Genomic DNA, 25,297 nt, shown 5'->3' with positions numbered 1-25,297 from the left:
ACTGACCCACATCTACAACCATCTTCCTTTGTGCTAGTTGCAACTGCAACCAGCAGACATCTCTTCCTGCTCCTCCCACAATTCCCAAAACCTCTAATTTTGTTAGGGCTCCATGATGCCACTTGGATCACATAAAGCCTCGATGCCACGGGCAGTCACTTTCACTTCATCACCAGAAGTGAGCTCTTTTGCTTGCTTTTGGACCATGGGTGCAATGAGGTCACGAGCTGAATGGCCCTGGCGGAATCCAAACTGAGCATCAGTGAGCAGATTATTTTAAGCGTCTTCGTAATATTCTGCAGCACTTCCAAAAGATTACATTTGTAATTTGTTAGAATGATATTTGTAGAATTTATGGATTTTAACGAGATATCTCATTTAAAAATCCTCAACTCAAATGTGATTGCAGAATCTGGTAAAGATCCAACAATATTGGTATAATATCTCAAATAAAGAACACAGCCCTGGGTTGGCACTGGCATTGCTATTTTAGAGGCCTGACAACACTCACCATCAAGGCTCAAGATTAGCTATTTGAAAGAGGGGTCACAGGGGTGTCTGAATCTCAGAAGCAGTCTTTGGGAGTGAGAGTGGATAGGTTGACAAAGTAGGGGGTGGGGGGAAAGCAACAAATTTCTCAGACTATTCAAGTCTTGGTAGACTATTGATTTAGCTTTACAAATACAAGTTTTTGTTTTGAAATACAAACAGATGGCAATATAGTTGCATCCAAGCATAAAACTGTGATAATTATAAACCGTAGGCTTGCAACTTCCAACTCTCCTGACTAAAACACTTGAAAATAAACAGAGACTAACTACTCAGCTCCCTCAAGGGAGATTCCTGAATGTTACTGAACTAAGAACAAAACGAAAATCAAAATTCCTCCAGTTCTTACAGCTTGACAATACAATTCCTCAGTCCAATAAGGGATTTAAAAACTTGACTTACCAACCTCTGAGCAGCAATAAGTGCTGCGAGTGTACTGCGCCCCCGAGGCCCTGGTGCACAAAATGAAACGCGGGCTTGGCTACCGCCAAAAAATATTCCATCAGTAGATCGCTGCACTAATTCAGCTTGGTCTGCAGTTTCATACTCCACCACTGCAAAAGATGGATGGCTACCTGAGGCCTGGGCAAGCTGACAGATGAAAAGACAAATAAGTGCATTAAAACAAAGCATTATTTCCCTCTTTAAAGTAAAATGGATTACTTTCCAAATTTTTCTGAAGGGTCTAGACCCAAAACGTCAGCCTTCTGTGTTCATCCAGCTCTACACCTTGTTATCTCTACTTTCCAAATTAGCTCAATTCATTCCTTCTTTCCAAACTAGGCGTTACTGCTCTGCCCAAAAGCAAGTGCAGCATATGTTGGGCAAGTGAAGGAAGTGACAACTAGAAGTTTTTGAACTTAAGTCTTAGAGGGGTTGATTTAATAAAATGGTTGAAAAACAAAATATATGACCTTTTTGGATAATCTTGTTCAGTGATACACAAGCTTCCAAAAAGACAAGTCCAAATACCTAGAGCAACTTTTCAAAAAGAAACAAGAAATTCTAGCATAATAGATTTTAAAAAACACAAATCTTTATAAAGTTCACCTGTCCTGTAATTACAGCCATACATAACACAAACAGACAGGACTTGGAAAATGAGGAGGGTTCAAATAAATAGTATTGGCTCAGTTGGTAAATCTGTTTGAGAATCATACAAGAAACAAATTGATTCATTTCCCACTCTCTGGCAGAGGGACCTTTTAACTGAAAAGTAGAGGGGGGGGGGGGGGGGGGGAGATAGACCCCGTTTCCCTGGTTGTTACAGTGTATCCAGGCTGAACAAAAAAATGCATGTGAATACATACATATCACACAAAAATCAGATGAGGCAGCAATGGGCTTCCCTTAAATTCAACAGTTGGTGGATGTTTACTGTTTCAGCACATATGGAGAACAGCCACTATAACAAGATAGTGGAAAGTTACTGTCATCCAAGGAAACTTATTCAAAACAAATTCGGAGAGGTGAGGGGTTGTGGGGGGGTGTGGTGGTAGAGAGAGGTGGGGAGAGGAGTGGTTGGTGAAATCATTTTAACCTACATTATACCATTTTGAATCATCCAGTATTCATTAAAACTGTCCTAGTGCCATATTTCCAAGTCAGCTGCACGTAAGCCAAGAGTGGAAGACAGCAAGGAAAACAACAAAAAAATATAAAATTTATTGGTTTGACCTGATGTTCCCACCCCGCACCCTCCCCCCCTCAAAACCTAGAAGTTCAATTAAAAGAATTCCTTCCAATTTTACAAATAACCTTTATTTACTCTGGGTTCTGACTTTCAAGACAAAACAATAATCCAATATAACCATATCACCCAGCAAATTTAGTGAGAAAAAAAAGATCAGAAACAGAAGAGAGACACAAAGGACAACAGGTCAGGATTAAAACTACGCAAGTCCAAAATGGGTGAACATCATTTTTGGATTTTAGAGGAATATTTATGCAACCAATGTTGGAGTAGAGTGTGAGATCCATGGAAAAAGCTCATTTCATCTAATTAATCTTGTTCCTTGCTTCTCCTGTCAATGGAAACCGCGCCCACCCACCCATCCACCAACCCACCAACTGTCAAGTCAGCTCCTCCATAAAAGATGCACAGGCACTATTGACATTGTGACATTTAGTTAGTTTATGCAAGGCTACTTCATATTTCAGATAAAAATTCTCTTGGCACTTATCGTTGGAAAATTAAACTTAGAAACACAAGGTCATGGTCCATTTTGCAAAACAGTTTAAAACAGTAAAACAGTAAAAATGAAAATCAGAAATTAAAAAGTGAATAGATGACAAGCCTTTAGACCCCAGGCAAAAGGTTTTATGGTTTCTCAATGCCACAAAGTAAGGTTATCTAATTTGTATTATGATTCATAAAGCTGTATAACCAACTTAAAAAGATTACAACTTCTGCAATTACAAACAGCACATGCCAATGAACAAGAACAGCCAAGACACATTGCCTCCCTGCTCTACATACCTGACAGAAAACTGGCTTAAACATCTGAGAGAAGAGCTCTGTCAGCTCCGTTGTATCCTTATAATCGTGGGGAATTTTATCTATACAAAGGCACTTCGAGTGAAGGAAATCAGCTGAGAGATGATCAGCATCTGTCCACTGCACATACAGTATGCAAGGTCCCAGCTGTTTACCCATAAGTTCAGATTTAGCTCGAGCAGCAGAGTCCTTCTTCATATATTCGACAAAACCATAACCCTTTGAATGACCAGTTGTCTCACTATACACCAGGAAACATCTCTCCACATTCCCGTAAAGGCGGACCAGCTCTTCAAATTGTTGTTGAGTGTAGGACAAAGGTAACTGAGTAATGCAGAGCAAGCTATCAGTAGGTTGTAGTTGAACAGATATCTCTCTTTCCTGGAAACTGGACTTGTGAAATTTGTGAATGGCATCCAACGCTTGTTCTCCATTCAGCAAAGTAACAAAAGCTGAAAGAAAAAGTCTAATTTAATCAAGAAAAGTTAAATCACAACCTCTAATCATTCTTACATATATATTCATCTGCCTTCCCTGTATTAATATTTCCTTAATCCCTTCAACTCAGGAATCAGGTTTGTGCAGTAACAGTTTGACTATCAACAACCTATATTCTGAACTAGGAACTTATTCAAGGGTAACAATAGGGAATATTCCCTTGAAAATTTAGTTTTGCTACACAGTTCCTTTTTTTGTGACTGTGTTATTACTCTCAGAACAGGTTCTGCACACTACTTTTCAGGCCACTGCACAATCATACAACTGAGCAGGAATTATATTTACAGGTGTTACTCATTCAAGTCAAAGTCATAAATAAGTTACGCGAGGTGGAAAAACAGTTAGGTTTTGATAAACCAGGAGCTCTACTTCGATTTTACTGACTTAAATGGAAAAATCTGAAGCCTTAAAATTATGATAGGTGACACAAGTGGGCTGAGACACATTATCAACAAGCATAAACATCTCGACTTGAAACGTTAGCTGGCTCTCTCTCTGTATGGATGCCGCCTGACCCACCACTGTTGTTCATTTTAGTAAGAGGAGAGACAAGTTACGTTGGTCTCAAGATTACCTAGGTTATTGATATTTCCTACCCTGCATGTTACAACATACTTCTGGAGCACGTGGGAATTGAACTTGTACCTCCTGGTGCAGAGATAGGAACACTACCATTATGCCATACCCACCCCTACAATTCTTATTTCCTGACCAGGAACTGAGCTTGGGCCATGGCAATGAAAGTGCCAAATACAAATTATTACATCACCAGGGAAGCAGGCTTCATCATCTTCCACTATAAGCTAATTTATTTAATGATTTCAGTTCAGATACATTTATCCATGTTTGCTTGTTAATAAAAGTTTTTTTTTTAAAACGGTTGGCTACACAGGATTAGTACAGGCCTCTGGGTGCTGTTTTTTTAAGACAGACACCACAATGCATTACAGACTAGCAAGGTATACAAGACCGTAAGACTATAAGACATAGGAGCAGAAATTAGGCCATTTGGCCCATCAAGTCTGCTCCGCCATTCAATCATGGCTGATAAGTTCCTCAACCTCATTCTCCTGCTTTCTTCCCGTAACCCTTGATAATCAAGAACCTATCTATCTCTGTCTTAAATATACGGAATGACCTGGCCTCCACAGCCTTCTGTGGCAGTGAATTCCATAGATTCACCACTCTCTGGCTGAAGAAGTTTCTCCTTATCTCCGCTCTAAAAGGTCTTCCCTTTACTCAAAGGATGCGCCCTCGGGTCCTAGTCTCTCCTATCAATGGAAGCATCTTCCCAACATCCACTTGTCCAGGCCATTCAGTGTTCTGTAAGTTTCAATGTTCTGTAAGTTTCAATTAGATCCCCCCTCATCCTTCTAAACTCCAATGAGTATAGAACCAGTTCAGTTTTGGTTTCTGTCAAACAAAGGGAAGCTCAATAGGCTAACCAGAACTGAATGCTGATATAATGGTCTGATTCTTTCAAATAATGCATTTGTTCAGTGTTTTTAATAGCTGACCAACCAAACATTTGCACTTATACGGCAATTGTCAATACCACCAATTTTTAACCAATAAAGTATTTCAAGTGCACCACTGTAATGTCAGAAAGTAGGTGTTTTGTCCACAGCATGTTACAACAAACAGCAATGAAATAATGACCAGGATTTTTAAAAAATATTTGAGAATTTTTAAAAACATTTTAATGTTGATTGAGGGACAAAAACTGGTCAGGTACCACAGCTAATTCCCGTGCTCTTCTTCAAAATTGTGCCATGGGATCACTTAAGTTCACAGGAAGCATATATGGCCCCGGTTTCATCCAAAAGATGGCATACCTCTGGCAATACAGATGACTCGCAGTACCTCACTGGAGCGAGGGTATGACTTGTGTTCAAATCTTTGAATGGGACTCGGATTATCATGACTCAGAAACAAGAGTGGTATCAACTAAGCAATAGCTGCCACAATTGCCAGCCACTGCAAATAATTCGGAATGTGTTCCAGGTTAAATGAATTAACATTCAATTCAAAAACAAATCACGGAAAATTGTTAGCATATAACAGCTTTAATCTGCGTTTACAGATGTGACAATAACGTGGCTTTAACAGGAGTATTATGTCCTGCTTTCTCTTGCGAGAGAGAAACTGATTGAGAGGTACTGAGCAGTCTATGGTAATGTAAACAGCTTGTGGCGCACTGGATATTTCTTTCAAAAAAAGGTTGGAACAAGAGAAGCAGCCTGGATTGAGGTGACCAGCTCTCAGACCAGGATTTCTAGATTTTCTTTTAGTTTTTATAGGTCTAGTTTTAAGCAGTTGCTTTTGGAGTCTCAATGTTGGAAGCTGCAGTAAATGTCTCGTGGCTGCTACTCGAGTTTTTGCTTGACAGTTTTTCCTCTGTTGCTGGGTTGCATGGGGAAAAAAAATCTGTTTTCTGAATTTCCCTTTTTTGACTAGGGATGTGTTTTTGTGATGTTGTTATATTGGAACAGTTAATTAGTAATAGTTACGATATCTTTATTCTGCTAAGTTTTCCAATAGAGTCAAGTTATTCTTAGTTCTTCTTTCTTTTGTTGTATTTTAATTAGTGCTTGAATAAATTGTGTTTTGTTTAACTTTGAGTAGTTTGATCAGTCAAATTGTATCTGGAACATAGCACTTTACATTTGCCTTTAAAAATAAGAAAATGTTGGATGCAGGCTACCTCAAAATATTTTGAAGGGGTCTGACCTGGTCCATAACACAGATTCAATGAAAAGAAAGCATTGCTCAAATTGCATTAGATGGAGATGATGTAGGCCATTTAGCCCATCAAGTCTGCTCAGCCATTCAATTAGATCATAGCTTACTGATGAATCCTCAACTCCACTATCCTGCCTTTTCCTCATAACCCTCGACTCCTTTCTATTTAAAAAGCTCTCGCTCAGCCTTAAATATATTTAACGACGTAGCCTTGATAGCCCACTGCAGTAAAGAATTCCACACATACACTACTTTTAGAAAAAATTCCTCATCTGTTTTAACATGTAATCCCTTATTCTGAGATTCTGCCATCTGGTCATAGACTCTCCCACAAGGGGAAACAACCACACAATCTACCTCGGTCAAATCTCTAGGAATCTTTTATGTTTCAGTAACGTCACCTCTCATTCTTCTAAGTTACAATGACCACAGGCCCAACTCAGCCACCCCCCCCACCCCCAATAAGGCAATGTCGCACATCTGATATCCAGCCTAATGAACATTTTCTGAATGGCCTCCAACGCCAGTATATCCTTCCTTAAATAAAGAGACCCAAAATCTCTTCACAGCATTCCAGCTGATGGCTCTTTAGTGCTTCGTACAGCCTTAGCAAAAACTTTCATACTACATTCCCATTGAAATGAAGGCCAACATTCCAAGTGCATTAAAAAAACCTGAAAGAACTGCAGATGCTGTAAATCAGGAACAAAAACAGAAGTTACTGAAAAGCTCAGCAGATATGGCGGTTGCTGTGAAGAAAAAGAAATCAGTTAACGTTTCAGGTCCGGTGACCCTTACTGAGAACTGATGGTAGCTGTTACCCAGTCACCATCAGTTCTGAGGAAGGGTTACTGGACCCAAAACTTTAACTGGTTTCTTTTTCTTCAAAAGGTGCTACCAGACCTGCTGAGCTTTTCCAGTAACTTGTTTCTGTTCCATGCAATTTGCACTGCCTACTACATACTGAATCTGGATGCTAGCTTTATGATTCATATAGCTTCAAGATCACTATTTGATAATTGATTAGTGTATTTGTTTTAAAAAAAATTAAGAAAAAGAATATTCATTACAATTTGAAAATGTAAGCGATAGAACACCGCAATCAAGGTTACAGGAGCCCCAACATTCTAGATTGGCTTTGTTTGGTTTCACCTTTTATGTTTTGTAATGCCACTCCATTAGGATTTTTAGCTTACACAGCATTGTCTGGTGTAAACAAAAGATCAGCACCACATGCTCTGATAAAATCAGAATTCAGAAATTTAAGGCAGTATTATACAATAGAAATTGTTGACCAGCCACAGTCATGTCCACAAAATTAACATTTTAGTCGTAAACCATAGCTTTTTTAGAAAACATCTTACAGGTACTTCACTTCTATTTGGTAACCTTTTCAAAACTGGAAAAAACATTCAGTGATCAAACACCACTTTTTATTTTGCCATGTTAATCAAATGCACCAAGTTTTCAAACACATGCATATACTGTGCAAATGCAGGTACTCAGAGTACACATTCAGTAAGCGATGTGTACTCATGCTTCCATATCATAGATAATAGAAGATCATAGAATCCCTACAGTGTGGAAACAAGCCCTCCGGCCCAACAAGCCCACACCAATCCTCACAGCATCCCACCGAGACCCATTCCCCATAACCCACCTAATTTGCACACCCCTGAACACTACGGGCAATTCAGCATGGCCAATCCAAATAGCCTGCACATCTTTGGGCTGTGGGAGGAAACCGGAGCACCTGGAGGAAACCCACGCAGACACGGGGAGAACGTGCAAACTCCACGCAGACAGTTGCACAAGGGTGGAATTAAACCCAGGTCCCTGGTGCTGTGATGCAGCAGTGCTAACCACTGAACCACCATGCTGTCCCGATAATTTGACCAATCTCACAGAGAAGGCAGACAGTACTTCAGCTTTCCTCTCACTGCAAACCAAGCCCATATCTAGAAAAAGAATCAGCCACCTGTAGTAACTAATGAAATGGAGAATAAGTGTTTAAGAAACTCTTCCAATACTGGAGAGGTTTTCAATAATCTTCCATCAGACTGGAGTTAAAAACCTATTATTTCAAATGCTGAAAACACCCAGGTCAGGCAACATCTGTAGATTCAGAAACATAGGGTTAAACTTTTCAGTTCAATGACCTCTAGACTTAATTGCAAGATATGCAGTTGAACAACTTCTAACTGGTTCAAAGCTAGGAAAAAAGCAGTTAATAAAGAAAAAAAATGTTTGAGGTGGGGTGAAGGGCCAGCAATGATTAAATCATGAAGTAACAAATTTTTTTTTATTTCTCTCATGGTCACAGCAGGATGGGAGAGAGGGAGGGAAACTTTGCAGGCTTTGCAATCCAAGAATATGGCAAAAGGAAGGCAGAGACAAAGTGTGGACCATCCAGTTTGCTTGGTACCGTTAAAAATTCCCCAGAGCTCAAGACTGTACCTCCCACATCCCAGTAGCGAGGCACAGCCACTCTCCATTACTAGCAATGGAGGAAAAACAAGTGCAGTTCTCAAAGTCCATGCTGGTACCAGAACACTGTAAAGTGTACTGAAACATTGCAAAAAAAGTCAATTACAGTAATCAAGCACAAATTACCCTTAGGAATCTTCACTATATTTTTGCTTTTAGATGTTTTCTATTTTGCTGTAGATAACTTCTCTGACCACTTAGCTTAAACTAACTGGTCTGTAGTTTCTTTTGGGATATAGTCCATCTCCATTTTTAAAGGCACATGTTGGCCAGTCCTCTTCCCACCTTTTTCTAAAAAAAATTACAAAGTGTGCTATGTTTCCTCTTCTCTAGATTCTTCTAAAATGCAAATCAGACCAAGAATTTCAGTGACTAATATTTATATTTTTATGCAGTTCTTTAACTCATTTGTCTTCTCTATTTCAATGGTAAAAATTGATGCACATTAATTGTTTACTATTTTGTTACTTTACTATTGCCGCCAATGATTTTATGCTGTTCCTACTTTTGAAACACTATTTCCATCATAATTTTATTTCCCAGTAAAATAGATTATACTTTTTTTTATAACTGTTTCATAGTTTCACTTTATCCTCAATTGTTTTTGGATTTTCCCAAGCATCTGTCTTCTCCCTCGTCATCCTCACCCCTGCCGTACTTAGCACTCATCTCTAGTCTTAAATTTATGAATTTATTCATCTCATATGTGGCATAGTAAGCAAAGACTCCACTTCTTTCTCCATCGTATATGCTCACATATGAATTAGGAGTAGGCTATTTAGCACCTCCAGCCTGCTCCACCGTCAATAAGCACAGACGGATCTGTTTGCAACATCCAATCTGCATTCAAACCTACCCAGATAATCACCCACTCGATCAACAAGAATCCATCTATCTCTGCATTAAAAATATTCAAAGATCTACTTCCGCCACATTCTGTAATCTCACCAATATATAATATGCTTTTTAAGAAAATGCTTCCTTTCATATTTCCCCACATTATACTCCATTTGCTATGTTGCTTCCAACTCATTTAGCCTTTCACTATCTTTCTGGAGCCAGCTTATGTCCTCTTAACTTGCTTTCATAGCTATTTTTTATAATTAGCACATTTGGCAACTGTACCTTCCATCCCGACATCCAAATTTATATAAACATTTGAGATTGCAGCACTGAGTCCTGTGGCACACCACTCATTACATCTTACTAAGATGAAAATCACCATACAAACCTTCTCCTTAGCTGGCTAACTGGGAACAATACACTACCATCCTACACCACGAGCTTTTACTTTTCACAATATCTTTTGTGGCAGCTTATTAAATGCCACCTGGAAATCCAAGTACAGTACATTCAACAATTCCCCTTTTATCCACAGCAAGCATTACCTCCTCAAAAAAACTCCAATAGCTTGGTCAAATATGACTGCCTTTTCATAAAACCATGCTGGCTGTCTGATTACCTTGTAGTTAAATGCCCTTCTGTATCTTCTTTAATGCTATTTTTCTTAATTGCCCTGTTGTTTCCTCCCTTTTGGACCAAAGGAGTATTATTCGCTATTTTCCAATCAAATTGGACCATGTCTAAATAAAGCAAATTTTGGAAAAATAAAAAATCAATACATCAACTCTGTCAGTAGGCTAGATAGCCTACTCCTCATTTTAAAGCCCTAGAATGATGTACTTGGACACTTGTCAGTCAGTAATTTATTCAGAGCCACTTTTCCGGTGATTATAATTTTCCTCCAGTTCTTGTTCCCTCCCATTTCCTGATTTATCACAGGTTCTGGAATGTTATTTGTAGCTTCTACGTTGAAGGTGAATGAAAAATGCCTGTTTAATTCATTTGTCATTTCCTTAATTCCCATCATTCATTCTGCAGTCTCACTTCCTGTAGGACCAATGCACACTAACTTTTCCTGCAGTGATCTCTGCACAATGGCTACAGAATGTAATAAAAGTTTCCATTTACACTTTCTGTTCATTTTTTGTTTTGAATGTTACTTGCATTCAGATATGGAGCATTCTGTTCTTTCCATTTACTGTTTTTAAAGTAGATTCTGACTTGTTGGCTGACTCAGATTCATACTGTCTACACCTTCCCTTCATACTCGGTTTAACATTTCCCATATTGATACCTTTCTCTTTGGTCTTAACTCTACCATATCTTCCCAAATTAGATTCCTGCCCCACTCTACTTCCCTAGTTATGCAGTTGGAAAGAACATCGGTCCTCAGTGATTCAGGTGGAGACTGTGCCATCCATATAGCTCCCATTTTCCCCCGGACTGGTGTCAGTGTTCTACAAGCCAGAAACCAGGCCAGTCTTGGAGCCTTGCATTCAACTTTCTAACCAGTTCTGCCTTGCCAATTTGCAGGTGGCTGAGGCAACAGGAACATGGGAGCAGTAGGCCATTTAGACCCTGAAGCCAGTTTCGTCATTCAGGCAGATCATGGCTGATCTATGCCCTAACTCCATATAACTGCCTTTGGCCCATATCCCTTCGCTGAAAATAAAAATATTTTGGATTTAAAATTAACTAATCTAGCATTCACTGCCACTTGTGAAAGAGTTAAAAACGTCTACCACCTTGTGTGCGTGTAGAAATGCTTTCTAACCTTCTTCCTGAAGAGCATATTTTTAAAATTCTTAGACAATGCCCCCTAGTTCTAGAATCCCCAACCAGTGGTAGTAATTTATTTACCGTCTTTTCCTGTTTATCAGTTCACACCGTAACCGCCTAAATTCTAAAGAAAACATGCCTAATTTGTATCTCTCTTCTTAACCCCAGAAGTCCAGATATTGTCTTGTAAACCGACATTTTGCTTCTTCCAAGACCAAAATAGCTTTCCTAAGATGTGATGCCCAGTTCTGTTCTCAGCACTCCAAGTGGAGTCCAACCAGGGATTTGTATAACTGCAGCATAAACCTCTGCATCCTTATACTTTAGTCATCTAGCTACCAAGGCCAGCATTCCATTAGCTTTCTTGACTATTTTCTGCACTTGTTCATGGCAGTTTAAGGATTATGAACCCCGCTTTGCCTTGCCTATGTCCTTGGTACCTATATGGCCCACAATGACTGGATCCTTCCCCTCCCACTACAGGTTCCTTTTCAGGACTCAGCAGATGTCCCAAACTCTGGCACTGGGCAGGTAACACAGAATCTTGACTCTATATGTTCTGCCGGGAATGGTCACAATCTCCCTCATTGTATGATCTATTCCTCCTAATATCCCCACTTCCTGCACCAGGGTGCCACAGTCAATTAACTTGAATGTACCACTTTTCACATCAGAACTTTTGAAAAGGTTTATTTTCTTCTCTGCAACTCCCCCCTTAAATTGACAGACAAGCAACTGAATGTGCCCATCCCATTTTCAGGACCATCACTTTCACCTTTTCTCTATCCTTCCAGCTCTTAATGACTTACAGTGCAGGAGGCCACCATTTGGCCTATCACACCTACACTGGCTTGTTAAGAGCATCATTGCCTTATGTCTGTTTCCTGCTCCCCCACCCCCCCAACACCTTTCAACTTTTTATCCAAATAATCATCCAATGCCCTCTCGAATGCCTCAACTGAATTTGCCACTACCATACTTCCAGGCAGTGCATTTCAGATCCTAATTTCTTGCTGAGTGAAAATGTTTTTCCCTCACTTCATCCTTGCTTCTTTTGCAGATCGCTTTAAATCTATAGCCACTTCTCCCTTTCACAAGCAGAAACAGTTTCTCCCTATCTACTATATCCAGCCCACTTGTGATTTTGAAAACTTCCATCAGAACTCCTCTTAGCCTTCTCTCCAGAGACAGCAGCCTAATCTATCCACGTAACAAAGTCCTCATTCCTGGAACCATTCTCTAAAACAGTTCTGCCCTCACTCCATTGCATTCACATTCTTATTATAATGTAGCCCCCAGAATTGTACAAATATTCCAGCTGAGGTCTAACAAGTGTCTCTCAAATTCAACATTGCCTCCTTGCTGTTGTGCTCTATGCTCCTATTATTACAGCCGAGGACACAGAATGCTTTACTGCTCTACTTGTTCTGCATATACAACCTGGTTCTTCTCTTCCTGCAAATCTCCTTAGAATTGTACACCTCATTTTTGTTGTCTTTCAAATGTTCTTCCTACCAAAATGTATTGTGTTACATTTCTGTTTGAAACGTATCTACCACTTGTCTGTCCCGTCCATCAACCAGTCTGTACACACTAAAGATCTGGATAATTTACATATATTAGGAAAACAAGGGTCCCAATACAGACTCCTGGAGAACTCCCCACAAACCTTCCTCCAGCCTGACAAATATAGATTGATCATTACTCTGTTTCCTATCATTTGCCAATTTGGCATCCATGTTGGGGCTGAACCTTTTATTCCATGACCAATAATTTTCCTCAAGTCTGTTGTGTGGCCCTGCATTGAACATCTTCTGGAAATTCACTGCATCAGTGATGCCCTCATCGAGCTGGTTACCTCTTCAAAAAAAAACTCTAATTTACTTAAACGTGAAATCACAGATTCTTGTTTATGAATACAACTTCTCCCCACTTAACTACTAATTATGTTCCGAATAACTAACTATCTCTAGGAGCTTCCCCACCAGTGAAGTTAAACTGACTGATCTGTAATTGCTGAGATTACCCTTACAAATGCTTGCAATTTTCCAGTCTTCGGCACCTCATTCTTCTCTAGACTATGGCCACTGCCCCTGCAATTTCCACTCCAAATTCCTTGGACACATCCAATCCCAATGCCTTGTCAAACACTTCTAGCCCAATTTTGAACCTTTCTAGTGCTCAGGTTTCTTCCTGTCAACATAGCTTGGGTATCATCTCTCTCTTAGATAAAAACAGATGCAAAGTATTTATTTAACACCCCCACCATGCCCCTTGTTTCTAGGTGTAAACCCCATTTTTGGTCCCCAATCAACCTTACTCCTTTTACCACCTCCTGGGGAGGGGAAAAGCAAGATATGATTGAGATTTATAAAATTGAGGGGCACTGACAGGAAGAAGCTTTTCCCTTTGGTGGAGGAATCAATGACTGGGACATAGAATTAAGAAAAGGGCAGGAGTTTTAGAGGGGATGGGAGCAAACATTTCTTTTCATCAGGGTACTGGAAATCTGGAGCTCATTGTCCGTAAGGGTGGCAGAAATACAACTCTCAACATTTGAGCATTTAGATGTACATTTGCAATACTACAGTATTCAAGGCTATTGGCCAAGTGTTGGAAAATGGAATTAGAATAATTAGGTGGTTGTTTTTGACCGGTACAGACTCTATGAGCCTTAGGACGTTCTACTGTCAACCTGTGACTTTATGAATCTTATCTTGACCAAAAGCTCAGTGTTGGAAGAACAATCCACATTTTCTTTTTAAAAAAGCAGGCCCTATTGCTTACGAGCAATAGGGGAAGTTTAATTATTCACCGCTGGCTTACAAAATGAAAAGACAAAGCAATCTGCATTTTGTGGAAACGTTAAGGCAGTTTTCAAGTATCGAGTATGTAGTTACTGTTACGATGTTAGTACTGGAGAAACCAGACACCAAACTGAAACTGGCTTGATAGATCGAAATTTGTGTTTTTTTTTTACAATCGATCATTACCTGAAAGACAAATATGCTGTGCTGCAGATTTGATTTTACAATAAAGCAGGAGTTTCCTCCTCAAAAGAAATAATAATAGATTAAACTAATAAACTAACATACCAATTTTAGAGATTAACACACACGATAAAAGTACAATTCGATCTATCTCAAAAGTTTTATTTTGCAGTACTCAAGTACCAGATACAGACATTTTCTAACACATCTGTAGGTTTGACTCAGTTGTTTCTTTCAATTCCTTGTCTTGAGTTTGTTTACTCATATTTTGATTATTCTCACAACCAAATTTAGATTTTCTCAGCTTCAACTAACCCCTTCAGGGTTCTAAACAAACACTCCAGTTTGGAGTTTTCAATAAAAGCCATTATATGGAGGTAACCTATTTCCTAACTGTTGTGAACTAACTCCTTTCTCCAGGAGAAATTCCTGTATCAAATTTCATTCCAGGACATCAGTAAACTGAATCAAAAGCCTTTTTTTGCTTTGGTAAAAATCCTTACTCCCAATTCTTCGAAATCAAAAGCTAACGGTTTTCAAATGTTTGTTTTCTTGCCAAAACTCTCATGATACAAAAAAATTCCCAACATCACTCAAGGAAAATGTGCTCATTCTGGTTTTAAAAAAATTGAGAGTCTAGAGAGACTGACAAGCTAAATCATTAAACCCTCATGCACACAGAACAAAACCCACATCATTAGTTCAAAATCTAAACTCTAAAATAAACGTCAAAACATTTAAAACATACTTGCATCACATTACAGGTAAATAACTTGTTCTTAAAAAAATGTGTTTCTAGTCCTGAGCTTTAATCTTGTAAAGAATTTCCATTTTTCATTAAGGGCCTCTGGATACGCGACTGTTCCTGAAAGTCTTTTAAAAATTCTAAATGCATTTAACTCATTAGTGTTTCAATGGGGGTAGCATGAGGGCACAGGGAGGAGGAATGTGAGAACTTAAAAACAGATAAGCACAGAAGAAACAAAAAGACAAAAAAAGGTGTTTTACTTTGAGAACTTTTCTGGAGAATATTTCTTCTTAGTATCCCAGACTAAACTGCAAATTCGTAACTGGGAGATTTATTGTCACACATGTCTACCTGATCGTTCTGCTTTCAGGTTTCTGTGGCAGAGCTTAATAAAAATTGTCAACTTTTAAAACCCTGTATGTGATACTGACATAGGAACTCAGTCAAATGCTTTGTGCCAGCTATCAAGCCAAGTCATGATTTTCCTAGAGAAAGAGTCAGAATATTTAAAAACATTAATTCAAACAACGCAGCAGCGAAAGTTCAACACACTCCTTATCAACACCCCTGTTCAATTGAAACAGTACATACATAGCAAGTCTAAATAAACAGTAGTCCAGAAAATAAAAGTAGAAATTATCACTCTCCAAAATCAGTCTGATGGTTCAGCAAGAATCATACCAAAATCCATTTCTCCCACATTTAAATTAATCCCATCTTACCAGTTCCTTTGTTTTTATCCACATAGCAGTACTTCAATTCATAGTCTTTGAGTAGTTCATGTATCTCCTGAATCATGAAACAGAATCAAGAATTAGCCATCTAATCAAGCATAAACAAACGCATAAACAAAAGAATGATTAAATTCCACTAAACACCAAAATGCTGAGAGCTCAGATAAATAAGAGCAATTTGTTGTAGTTAGAAGTTCAGATTTGGAATATAAACGTGGTTATAAAAATATGGCAGAGTAAAAAAGTGTAATCAAATTCTTAATAGAATCTGCATACTTATGAAACACTGCGCTAACCAGAAACACCAATTTCAACTGATTTTATAAAACTAGCATTTTAATTTAATGTAGATAATCCTTCAATAAATAAGCCCTCGCTGGCTACCTAGCTTCTCCTTAAGGAGGCATACGTCAGGTATAGACAGCTGGGATCGAGTGAATCCCCCGAAGAGCATACAAGGGTAGTAGGCGTATACTCCATAGAGAAATCAGGGGAGCTAAAAGGGGGCAAGAGATAGATTGGGCAAATAGGGTTAAGGAGAATCCAAAGGGATTCTACAATTACATTAAGGACAAAAGGGTAATTAGGGAGGAAATAGGGCCCCTTAAAGATGGGCTATGGAAAAAGCACAATCTGCCATTACCTCTGCGACAGATCACAAGATGACATAACATGGTCAGACACACTAGTCACCTTACCATACATCAGAGACATGTCAGAGATGACCACAAGACTACTCAGACCGCTAGGTATCAGGATAGCCCACAAACCACCCTGCGACATCTACTGACAAACATAAAGGATCCCACGCCCACAACCAATAAAACTAACGTAATATACAAAATACCATGCAAGGACTGTGAAAAACATTACATAGACCAAATTGGAAGAAAATTGACAATAAGGATACACGTACACCAACTAGCCAACAAGTGACATGACCAACTCTCACTGGTCTCAATACACACTGACAAAGAAGGACACAAATTCGACTGGGACAACACGTTCATAATAGTACGAGCCAAACAGACAATTCATGGATAGTAGGAACTGCAGATGCTGGAGAATCTGAGATAACAAGGTGTACAGCTGGATGAACACAGCAGGCCAAGCAGCATCAGAGGAGCAGGAAAGCTGACGTTTCGGGCCTAATTTCTGAAGAAGGGTCTAGGCCCGAAACATCAGCTTTCCTGCTCCTCTGATGCTGCTTGGCCTGCTGTGTTCATCCAGCTCTACACCTTGTTATCTCAGACAATTCATGGAGTTCTGGTTGGAATGCGAGGCCACCATCAACAAACACATTGAACTGGACCTGATATACAAACCACTGAAAACCAGAACTTGAAGCAATGTCAACCAGCCCAGCAAACCGAGGCAAATAAATAACAAGCGGGACAGAACACCAACGCTTCACAGGAGCCACACTGACGGTGTTACCTAGGAGGGTGACAAAACGTCTGCAACCAAACACACCTGTTCGGTGAGCAAATCTACAACTTCATGTTTTTCAGTATCTTGCTAGCTAACTTGCTATTCCTCTATCAATTTCTTGCCCATTCTTACCTTAATTCTAAAATCTTCCCAATCCACTTGCTGACAACATTCAAAGGCTCTTCTTTTAATATCATATCACCTTTAACTTCCGCCAGCTATGGTTGGACAATTTTACCTTTTCCCACCCTCACTTCCTTAAAGAAATGCACATTTATTGCAAATTGCAGTCCTACAACTCTCTACTTGCTAATCCTCTTGAAGACGCTACTTAAAATTCACTTCTGTTACCAATTGTTAATGATCCCTCAATGTTGCACACACTGCTTAAGTGTCAACTTTTGATGAACTTCTAGGTCATAGACAGGATGGAACATGTACTTTTCACAGGCCCTCCTTCTTACAGCTACCTACACCCAGCACCAGTACCCCAGAAACAGAGGAAGAGGTTTTATCATTGAAGATGAATCTGGGTTTCATATGTGGTTAATGTTTTAACTTTCCTCCTTCTGCCCTGTTAAAACCCCAACATACTGACCTGTACAAACTACTACTACCTATATCCTATGCAGTGGCATAGAGGTAAAGTCACTGGACCGGTAATCCAGAGATCTGGGCCAATGACCTGTGGGTTAAAATCTCACCATGGCAGATGACAGAATTTGACTTCAATAAAAGTCTGGAATAAAAACCTAGCCTAATGGCAAACATGTAACCACTGTTGATTATCATAAAAGCCCATCTGCCTCACTCATGCCCCTTATGGGAGGATTGTTGGAGTCTCATGTAGGCCAGTTATGTGGTTGGCTCTTAACTGGATTCAACAGGATTCAGGATTTAATAAATCCTGGCTTAGGCAAAGACATACAAGTTCCATTAATGAATTTTAAAATATCCCAACTTCAAACATATAGTAGTAAACTTGATTTATAGTTTTTAACCTGTTTCATGATAAATTTAGGAGATCAAGAGATATCAAGAAAGTACCTTTCAGTACCATTTGGAGTGTAAAGGTCATTATTGTTCACCCTGAAGTCTGCTATTCCAGGGTACTTTGTACACAAGGTCACATCTCAGTTAACCAATTGAGAAGTGCTACAACAGCAAACTTCGCACAGAGCACAAGAAAGCACGTGTACATGAGAAAGAAACTGCCTTCATAATGCACCTTTAAGACTTCTGCACATCTGGAATCACTTTAAGGCCAATGAAGCACTTCTGAAATGTTATTAGTATTAAAATGTTGGAAACCGGGCAAGAAAAACAAGCACAACAAACTTCCACAAATGCAACACAAAGATTATTTGTTTTTTGAGATACTGATTGAAGGATAACTATTGGCCAGGACAGCATGGATAACCTCCTTGCTCTTCGCCAAAGACATGCCATGGATTCGTTTACATCAATCCAAGCAGGCAGATGAAGCCTCAGTTTAATATCTCATCCAAAAGACACACCCAGTGGCACAGAACTCCATCAGTACCACACTGTCAGCCTTGACTTTTGTGCTGATGTCCATTACAGATTGGGTATTGCTGGATTCCACAGTATCAGCAGCCAAGTCTGCTTGTAGCTCTGCAATAGTTGCAGTGTTACAGAAGATAACTTGATATGAAGAAACAATAAAATTGAAAGGCCTCAAAAAACTGAATATTTTATAGATTGCAATAATAGATGTTAAAACTGCTAATAAGGCTACTTTTGCAGTTTTTTATAGTTTACTGATACATTCCAAACAAAGAAATGGATAAAAGGAGAAGGATATTTCATTCGCCAATCTTGTTCTACCATTCATCAAACATTGGTTAAATTTCACATTCACAGAGTCACACTTGCCCTATACCCCTTAATACCTTTAGGTAACAAAAATCTGTCAATATCAGATTTAACTTTGCAATTGCTGTAGCATCAATTGCCATTAAAAGAAAGCTCCTAGGTTTGTGTGTACATTGGTGCGTGTAGGTGGAGGGGGCTGGCAAAAGTGTGTTTCATAATTTCACTACTGAAATGACTGGTTGCACTGTTTGACTAAACCCTCTTGTTCTCACTCAAAGCTTTTAGCAACCACTCAGCCCACTAGAACCAAATATAGCTCAGCCAACATGGTCTCTGACTTCATCGCAATTCTGAGCTATTTTACAGAGGCTGGTGGGAATTCTGAGGAGTTGGACAGCAGCTGGCAGGACTGCAAAACTGCAAGCAGCAGGTAATCAAGAAGCATAATGACGGTCAATTAAAACTCATCAAAAGAGACTGGAATTTTTCAGTCAGCCTTTAGATTCCTACACAAAGGAAAGTTTAGGTGCTGGGAGCAGCCTCCTGGCAGCAGACTACAGTCCATCATTCTAACTAGGCCAAAAGGCCATCCTTGCCTGGATCCCACAAGTCAGCCTGTAGAAAGGTTCATCCAATAGTTTGCTCACAGTGGTGGCCTTGTTGTGAAAGCCAATTTTTAATTCAAAGATATTGGAATAATTTCAATATTTCAACTTGAAGCACACTCTCCGTTATTTACCTCCTACTGCAGGCGGCTGCAGCTGCTGCTTTCAAGCTCTCTCAGGTTTTGAGCCCACTTTCCTCTATTTAACAGCAAGGCTGCTCTCAAATCATTAACTGGGTATCATGGAGAAAATCAAAGAGTAACCAGTTGCCACACAGTACATGCTTCTAATCCACATTTCACTCTGACAGCAGGGAAGGGGACATGCCAGCTGGAGACTCACTAACTAGTAGAAATGGATTCCATCCACCTTCATTCCGTTCCCCTTAATATCTTAAACTTTGATCAAATAATCCTTCATTCTAAATTCCAGGGAAATTTAATCCTAATTTGGATAATGTTTTGTAATTTAAGCCTTAGAGTTTAGAAATAATTTTGGTAAATCTATGCTGCACTTCCTCCAAGGCCAGTAACTACTACTTCAAGAGTAGCTTCCAGAGCCAGATGCAGTGCTCCAGGTGTGATCTAACAAGATTTCATGTGGCTGAATCAAGATTTCCAAACACCATGTCTGTATTTTATCCCTCTAGATAGGATAGACAGCATTCCATTATCCTTTCACAGAAATTGCTACTTGAGGTTCCAACAAAGGGTCACTAGACCAGAAACGTTAACTGATTTCTCTCCACAAATGCTGCCAACCCTACTGAGCTTTTCCAGTAATGTGTTTTTGTTTCTGATTTACAGCATCTGCAGTTCTTTCTGTTTCCATTATCCTTTGTTTACTCTGTGTATCCATAATATTTTTAATAATTTAAAGGATCCAAATTTCTCAGGCCTCCTCTTCTCTTCCTAATTCAAAAATGGTAATTATGTAGCATGGAAACCTTTAGTTCTAATTTACACAGGTATAAAACCATAATGAATGCTTATTATGAAATTTCTTGTCTGATTACGTTTGTTCAGCCAGTAATTTTTCCCAACTATTTCAACTTGATTGGTTTGTCTCCAATAATGTACAAGGCAATATCCTGCACCGAACATAAGCAGTAGAGATCCTTCCGGTTTAAAAAGTGTAAATCAGTGGAAGGAAAACCAGTTTATCAGTTGCACAAATGGCTTAAAAATCCCAATCGTTGGCATAAATTCTATTAAAATGTTAAAAGGTGGGAAGGGAGAAAATGTGAAAGTGAAAAAATGAAAGAATTATTTTGCGGAAACGCAACTGTGCGGCTGAAAAAAAAAATTTCCTTAAGTACTGCTTTGTAAACGTAGAAAAGTTCAGCCCTCTCAGTGTCGAGGTAGGTGGAGTTTGTTCCACAAAAACCATGCAAAGCTTGGCAGCCCGACAAAAGCCCGACACGTTGCCCGCCAGCACTTAGACTTTTAAATCACACCTTACTGAGGATTTATACATTAACATTTTTTTTTGGTGGGGGGTGGTCAGAAAAAAACGCCAAACCTCTAAAGCCAAGTCATTACCGTTTAAAGAAACTAATTTCCGGAGATCAGACGCATTCAAAAAAAATAATCAGTGGAGACTCAATTTCAAATATATAAAGGACAAAGGCGATTCCTTGTTGGGGAAAGTGGTTTCACTGGTAGGGGAAGTGGAAAGGCAGCAGAAAGCTGAGTAAATGGAGAGGCAGTGGCAGGCGGTGATGATGGTGAAGCTGCTCCTACTCCAGGTCCTGGAAAGTTGTCTATGAGGGAAGTTGCTGCCCGCAGGTGCGCGGCTAGGGCCCAACATTCACCAAAACACCGCTTTCGCAGCCAGGAGTCGGCATTTTAAAGTGACTCGCGACGTAAAGCGACCCCTCGGCCGCAAGGCTGAGTCAGAGACTCCCTCCCCCTCCCCCTCCCCCTCCCCCTCTCCCTCTCCCCTCCCTTCCCTCCCCCTCCCCCTCCCCCTCCCCGCGGACAGCCCGGTACCTGGCTACCGCTGTCCGTCCGCAGGTTCTTCACCAGGATTTTCCGCCTGTTGCTCAGCTCCTGGCGGGTCCTCTGCAGGCGCCGCTCGATCTCCTCAGGCTCCAGAGACGGCAGCAACTGTTCTTCCCCTATACCCCGCCGCGGGAAGACAGAGCCCGCTGCCGCTACCGTTGTTGCCGTCGTCGTTACCGCTACTGCTGGCGCTGGCGCCGTCACCGTCGTCGTCGTCGTCGCCGCCGCCTGCGGATACGAGAGCGCCGCCATTTTGCAGCAGCAACCGTTACGAACCAAAGCGGCCGCGAGCCCGAGGCCAGTGAAAGAAAAAGGGGCAGTGACACTGCCCCCTCAGCCCCGGGGCCGGTACTGCAATCTATTAGACACTGCCCCCTCAGCCCGGGGCCGGTACTACAACCCATCAGACTCCGCCCCCTCAGCCTGGGGCCGATACTGCATCCCTCGCACATCCCCTCTTCAACCCGGGGCCGGTACTACAATCCATCGGACACGGGCATCTCAACCCAGGGCCGGAACTGCAATCCATCGGACACCGCCCCCTCAGTCCGGGGCCGGTACTGCAATCCATCGGACACCGCCCCCTCAGTCCAGGGCCGGTACTGCAATCCATCAGACTCCACTCTCCACAGGCCAGGCCAATACTCCCACCCTGATGGAAAGTACATAAATGAGAAAACCAAGAATTACAAATGCTGGAAATCTGAAACAAAAACAGAAATTGCTGGATAAACTCAGCAGGTTGGCAGCATCTGTGGAGAGAGAAACAGTGTTAACATTGTGCATCCAGTGACACATCTTCAGAACTAGGTAAAAGGGAACTGATTATAAGGCTCTCACGAGATCCTACCAGAGTGTACAAAAGCAGAAATTGTAAATCTGAAATAAAACATAGCATAAAAACTGAATGAACTACAGATGCTGTAAATCAGAAGCAAAAACAGAAATTGCTGGAAAAGCTCAGTAGGTCTGGCAACATCTAATCAGAGTTAACATTTCTGAACCAGGCCTGAGAAAGGGTCACTACACCCGAAATGTTGACTCTGATTTCTCCCCTCGGATGCTGCCAGACCTGCTGAGCTTTTCCAGCGATTTCTGTTTTAGTTTCTGATCAAAGATAGCATGACGGAATTGCAAAGCAGTATAGACAGTATTTGAGGAGAAAGACAATTGCATTTTAACTCCAGTGGAATTACAGTAGTTTCAAAGCTGTAAATTCAGCTTGGAAGAGCTGCTAAACAACTTTCAACAACCTGTAATCCACATAATCTTTTACAACAGAAAATAGCCATGAAGAGATGTGCAAGGGCGTAGAGAAACAAAAGATGGATGCCAAACCAAAGGTGGCATTAGCAGAATAATTAAAAAGATTGATTAATCAGGCGGCTTCCTTGAGTGGTTTGATGCTGCACTGAGTTTGGGTTGTTTACCCAACGGTCAAGGAGATCGCAAAAGTCAAAAATTGTCTTCATCTTAGAATTCAAAGTAACACTATTATACATTAAGTAAATACTGCTGTACATGGCAATCATAGATACACTGATCTCATAGTTACATTAAGTAAAAACTAACCTATCTCCTTCATATCTTGATATCTATGATGCAGTCTGGTCCACTGCAGAGTTCCAGACTCCAGAGTCCTTGAGTATTACTCCACCCGCACAGTCCAGTCAGTGACACTATTGCAAAATTGTTGCAGTGTCCTTATACCCTTACACAATCATTTGAGCATTAGATGAAACAGAGAGGCAATGTGTTTTAAAATGGAATTCAAATAGGTGGTAGGAGGCATGGCCGCTGATAATCAGATAAAAATGGGGAAGGATGGAGTCAGAGAAATAGAGAATTTGGGAAATGAAGTTGTTGTAGCACAGGAGAATAACACACAAACATGAATAATAATATGACTTACTGAAAATAGAGATATTTGTAGTCATGTGAAATCTATGCTCCCATTAGTGATGAGCAATAATTTTTATTTTACAGAACTATATGTTCATGGCAAGAGAGGATATCTTATCTGGAGCCCAACATACCCATGCTACCATTCCACATGATCTGATGTTAGTATGATCCAGATCCCTTCATACATGCTCAGTAGTTATCCCCCCAACTTCTTTCAACGTACCCTTTTTTACCATTTAGCCTTAATCAGCTAACACCTTACTCCACTCTTCCCTCCACCCTGCAAGTTTCTTACAATGAGACATTAACCTCCAACAATGTTCTTGGCTCTCTTGAAGGATATATCAGAAGTACCTGTTTATGGTTTCCTTTTCAGGGAATGCAATGGTGGAGTAGAATGGCAGCCTCTGACAACAGGGGCTGTAACATTCTCAAAGACCTGAAGGTCAAAACAGAGAAGACCAATCAAGGAAAAACTGATTCAAGAGAGAACACTCCAGAATCCAAATAAAGACAGCCTCTTTAACGACAAGTGAAAGAACTGAAATTCTCACTCTCCTCCTGTATTGCCCTCTGGTCTAGGGCTGAATCTAATCGACAAAAACAACAGCAAGAGGTATTCTGAAACAATTTAGGATGCGAGAAAACAAAAGCTTCCCCACTACTTCCTTGTAGTGGCTTCACTTTGACACTTGTAACAGCTTAATACTGCTGAGGTCCAGTCAATGATAACTCGGAGACTCAAAGTAGAATTGTCCCATCATTGACAATGGGATAAACTGCTGGGCCCAAATCTAGAGGAAATCTTTGTGTTGTACTCCAATTTCCAGGCTAAATTCAATAGGTCAAGTTTATTATATGTACAACCTCTGACATTAACAAGGGAACAAAGATTCTTATTCTCTCTTTCCAGGTTATCTTTTTGAAACACAAGGTCATCACTTATTAACAAGAGATGAAAGATTTGATCAACTAATTGTTCACCACCATTTTGAAGTTCTGAGCATTTCTATAACCGAGGGACATTTTCCTACATGGATAGATCACTTTGTTATATCAGTTGCATGAGAACACTGACTGTCTGTGCACAGGATATTTGTAAATCTTCTGCAAGCATTTCTTTTTTGGTCTGGAAAGCTTGATTGTCATGTGTGACTGTTAAGATGTGGATGCTTCATCTGAGATAGTTAGAGTGAGAACTCTTGTTGTACTTTAATCCACTTTGGCTTGTTTTAATGCTCAACTTTAAGATTCACTGAGGCATTCTGTATCTCCAGGAACTTAATATTTGCTCCTGTAGGTCTTGGACTAAAACTCTCTAGTGTTCCCATAGCTTGCTGATGTGTTTCCATTGCAACCTCCAGCTGCCATATATATGGATTGACAATTTCTACACTGAATATTGACTTGATCCAATTTGGACACAATTTTTCTCTACAACATTATTTTATTCTACAATATTCAAGGTCTGAGCCAGTATAGACCAAGGGTGATAGGCAAGTGGAACTTGGTGAAAGTTAGGGTCAAGGCAAAAGTGTTTTGGATGAAGGATATTTATAAGGGTTGAGGATGGATTGTCAGTTATTATGAAATATTAATCTAATGCCAATGCTATCAGCTATTCTATTGCTATTTATCCATTTGCTGAAG

The 25,297-nt window shown here is 40.1% G+C and overlaps 1 protein-coding gene across 8 annotated transcripts in view; it reads right to left on the bottom strand.

Annotated features, from left to right (window-relative positions):
* The window catches only part of raver2 (ribonucleoprotein, PTB-binding 2), a 108,376-nt gene extending 86,315 nt beyond the window's left edge, over nucleotides 1–22,061 (bottom strand). For 7 of the 8 annotated variants that reach the window (XR_007263015.1, XM_048601734.1, XM_048601727.1 and 4 more), the window contains exons 1-4: nucleotides 21,731–22,061; nucleotides 15,856–15,922; nucleotides 3,029–3,498; nucleotides 952–1,140 (exon numbers count right to left, since the gene is read on the bottom strand). Coding sequence is in view for 7 of the 8 variants with exons in the window: in XM_048601734.1 (XP_048457691.1) it covers nucleotides 952–1,140; nucleotides 3,029–3,498; nucleotides 15,856–15,922; nucleotides 21,731–21,994 (990 nt within the window). In the remaining variant the exon portion in view is untranslated. The remainder of the gene's footprint in view (nucleotides 1–951; nucleotides 1,141–3,028; nucleotides 3,499–15,855; nucleotides 15,923–21,730) is intronic. The other variant, XM_048601728.1, reaches the window with a different exon arrangement.
* Between the last annotated feature and the right edge of the window lie 3,236 nt (nucleotides 22,062–25,297).

This window comes from Rhincodon typus, chromosome 10 (genome assembly GCF_021869965.1).
Source record: "Rhincodon typus isolate 14 chromosome 10, sRhiTyp1.1, whole genome shotgun sequence".
Taxonomy (NCBI): domain Eukaryota; kingdom Metazoa; phylum Chordata; class Chondrichthyes; order Orectolobiformes; family Rhincodontidae; genus Rhincodon; species Rhincodon typus.
The sequence above is the reverse complement of the archived record's forward strand: the minus strand, read 5'-3'. Positions and strand labels throughout refer to the sequence as shown.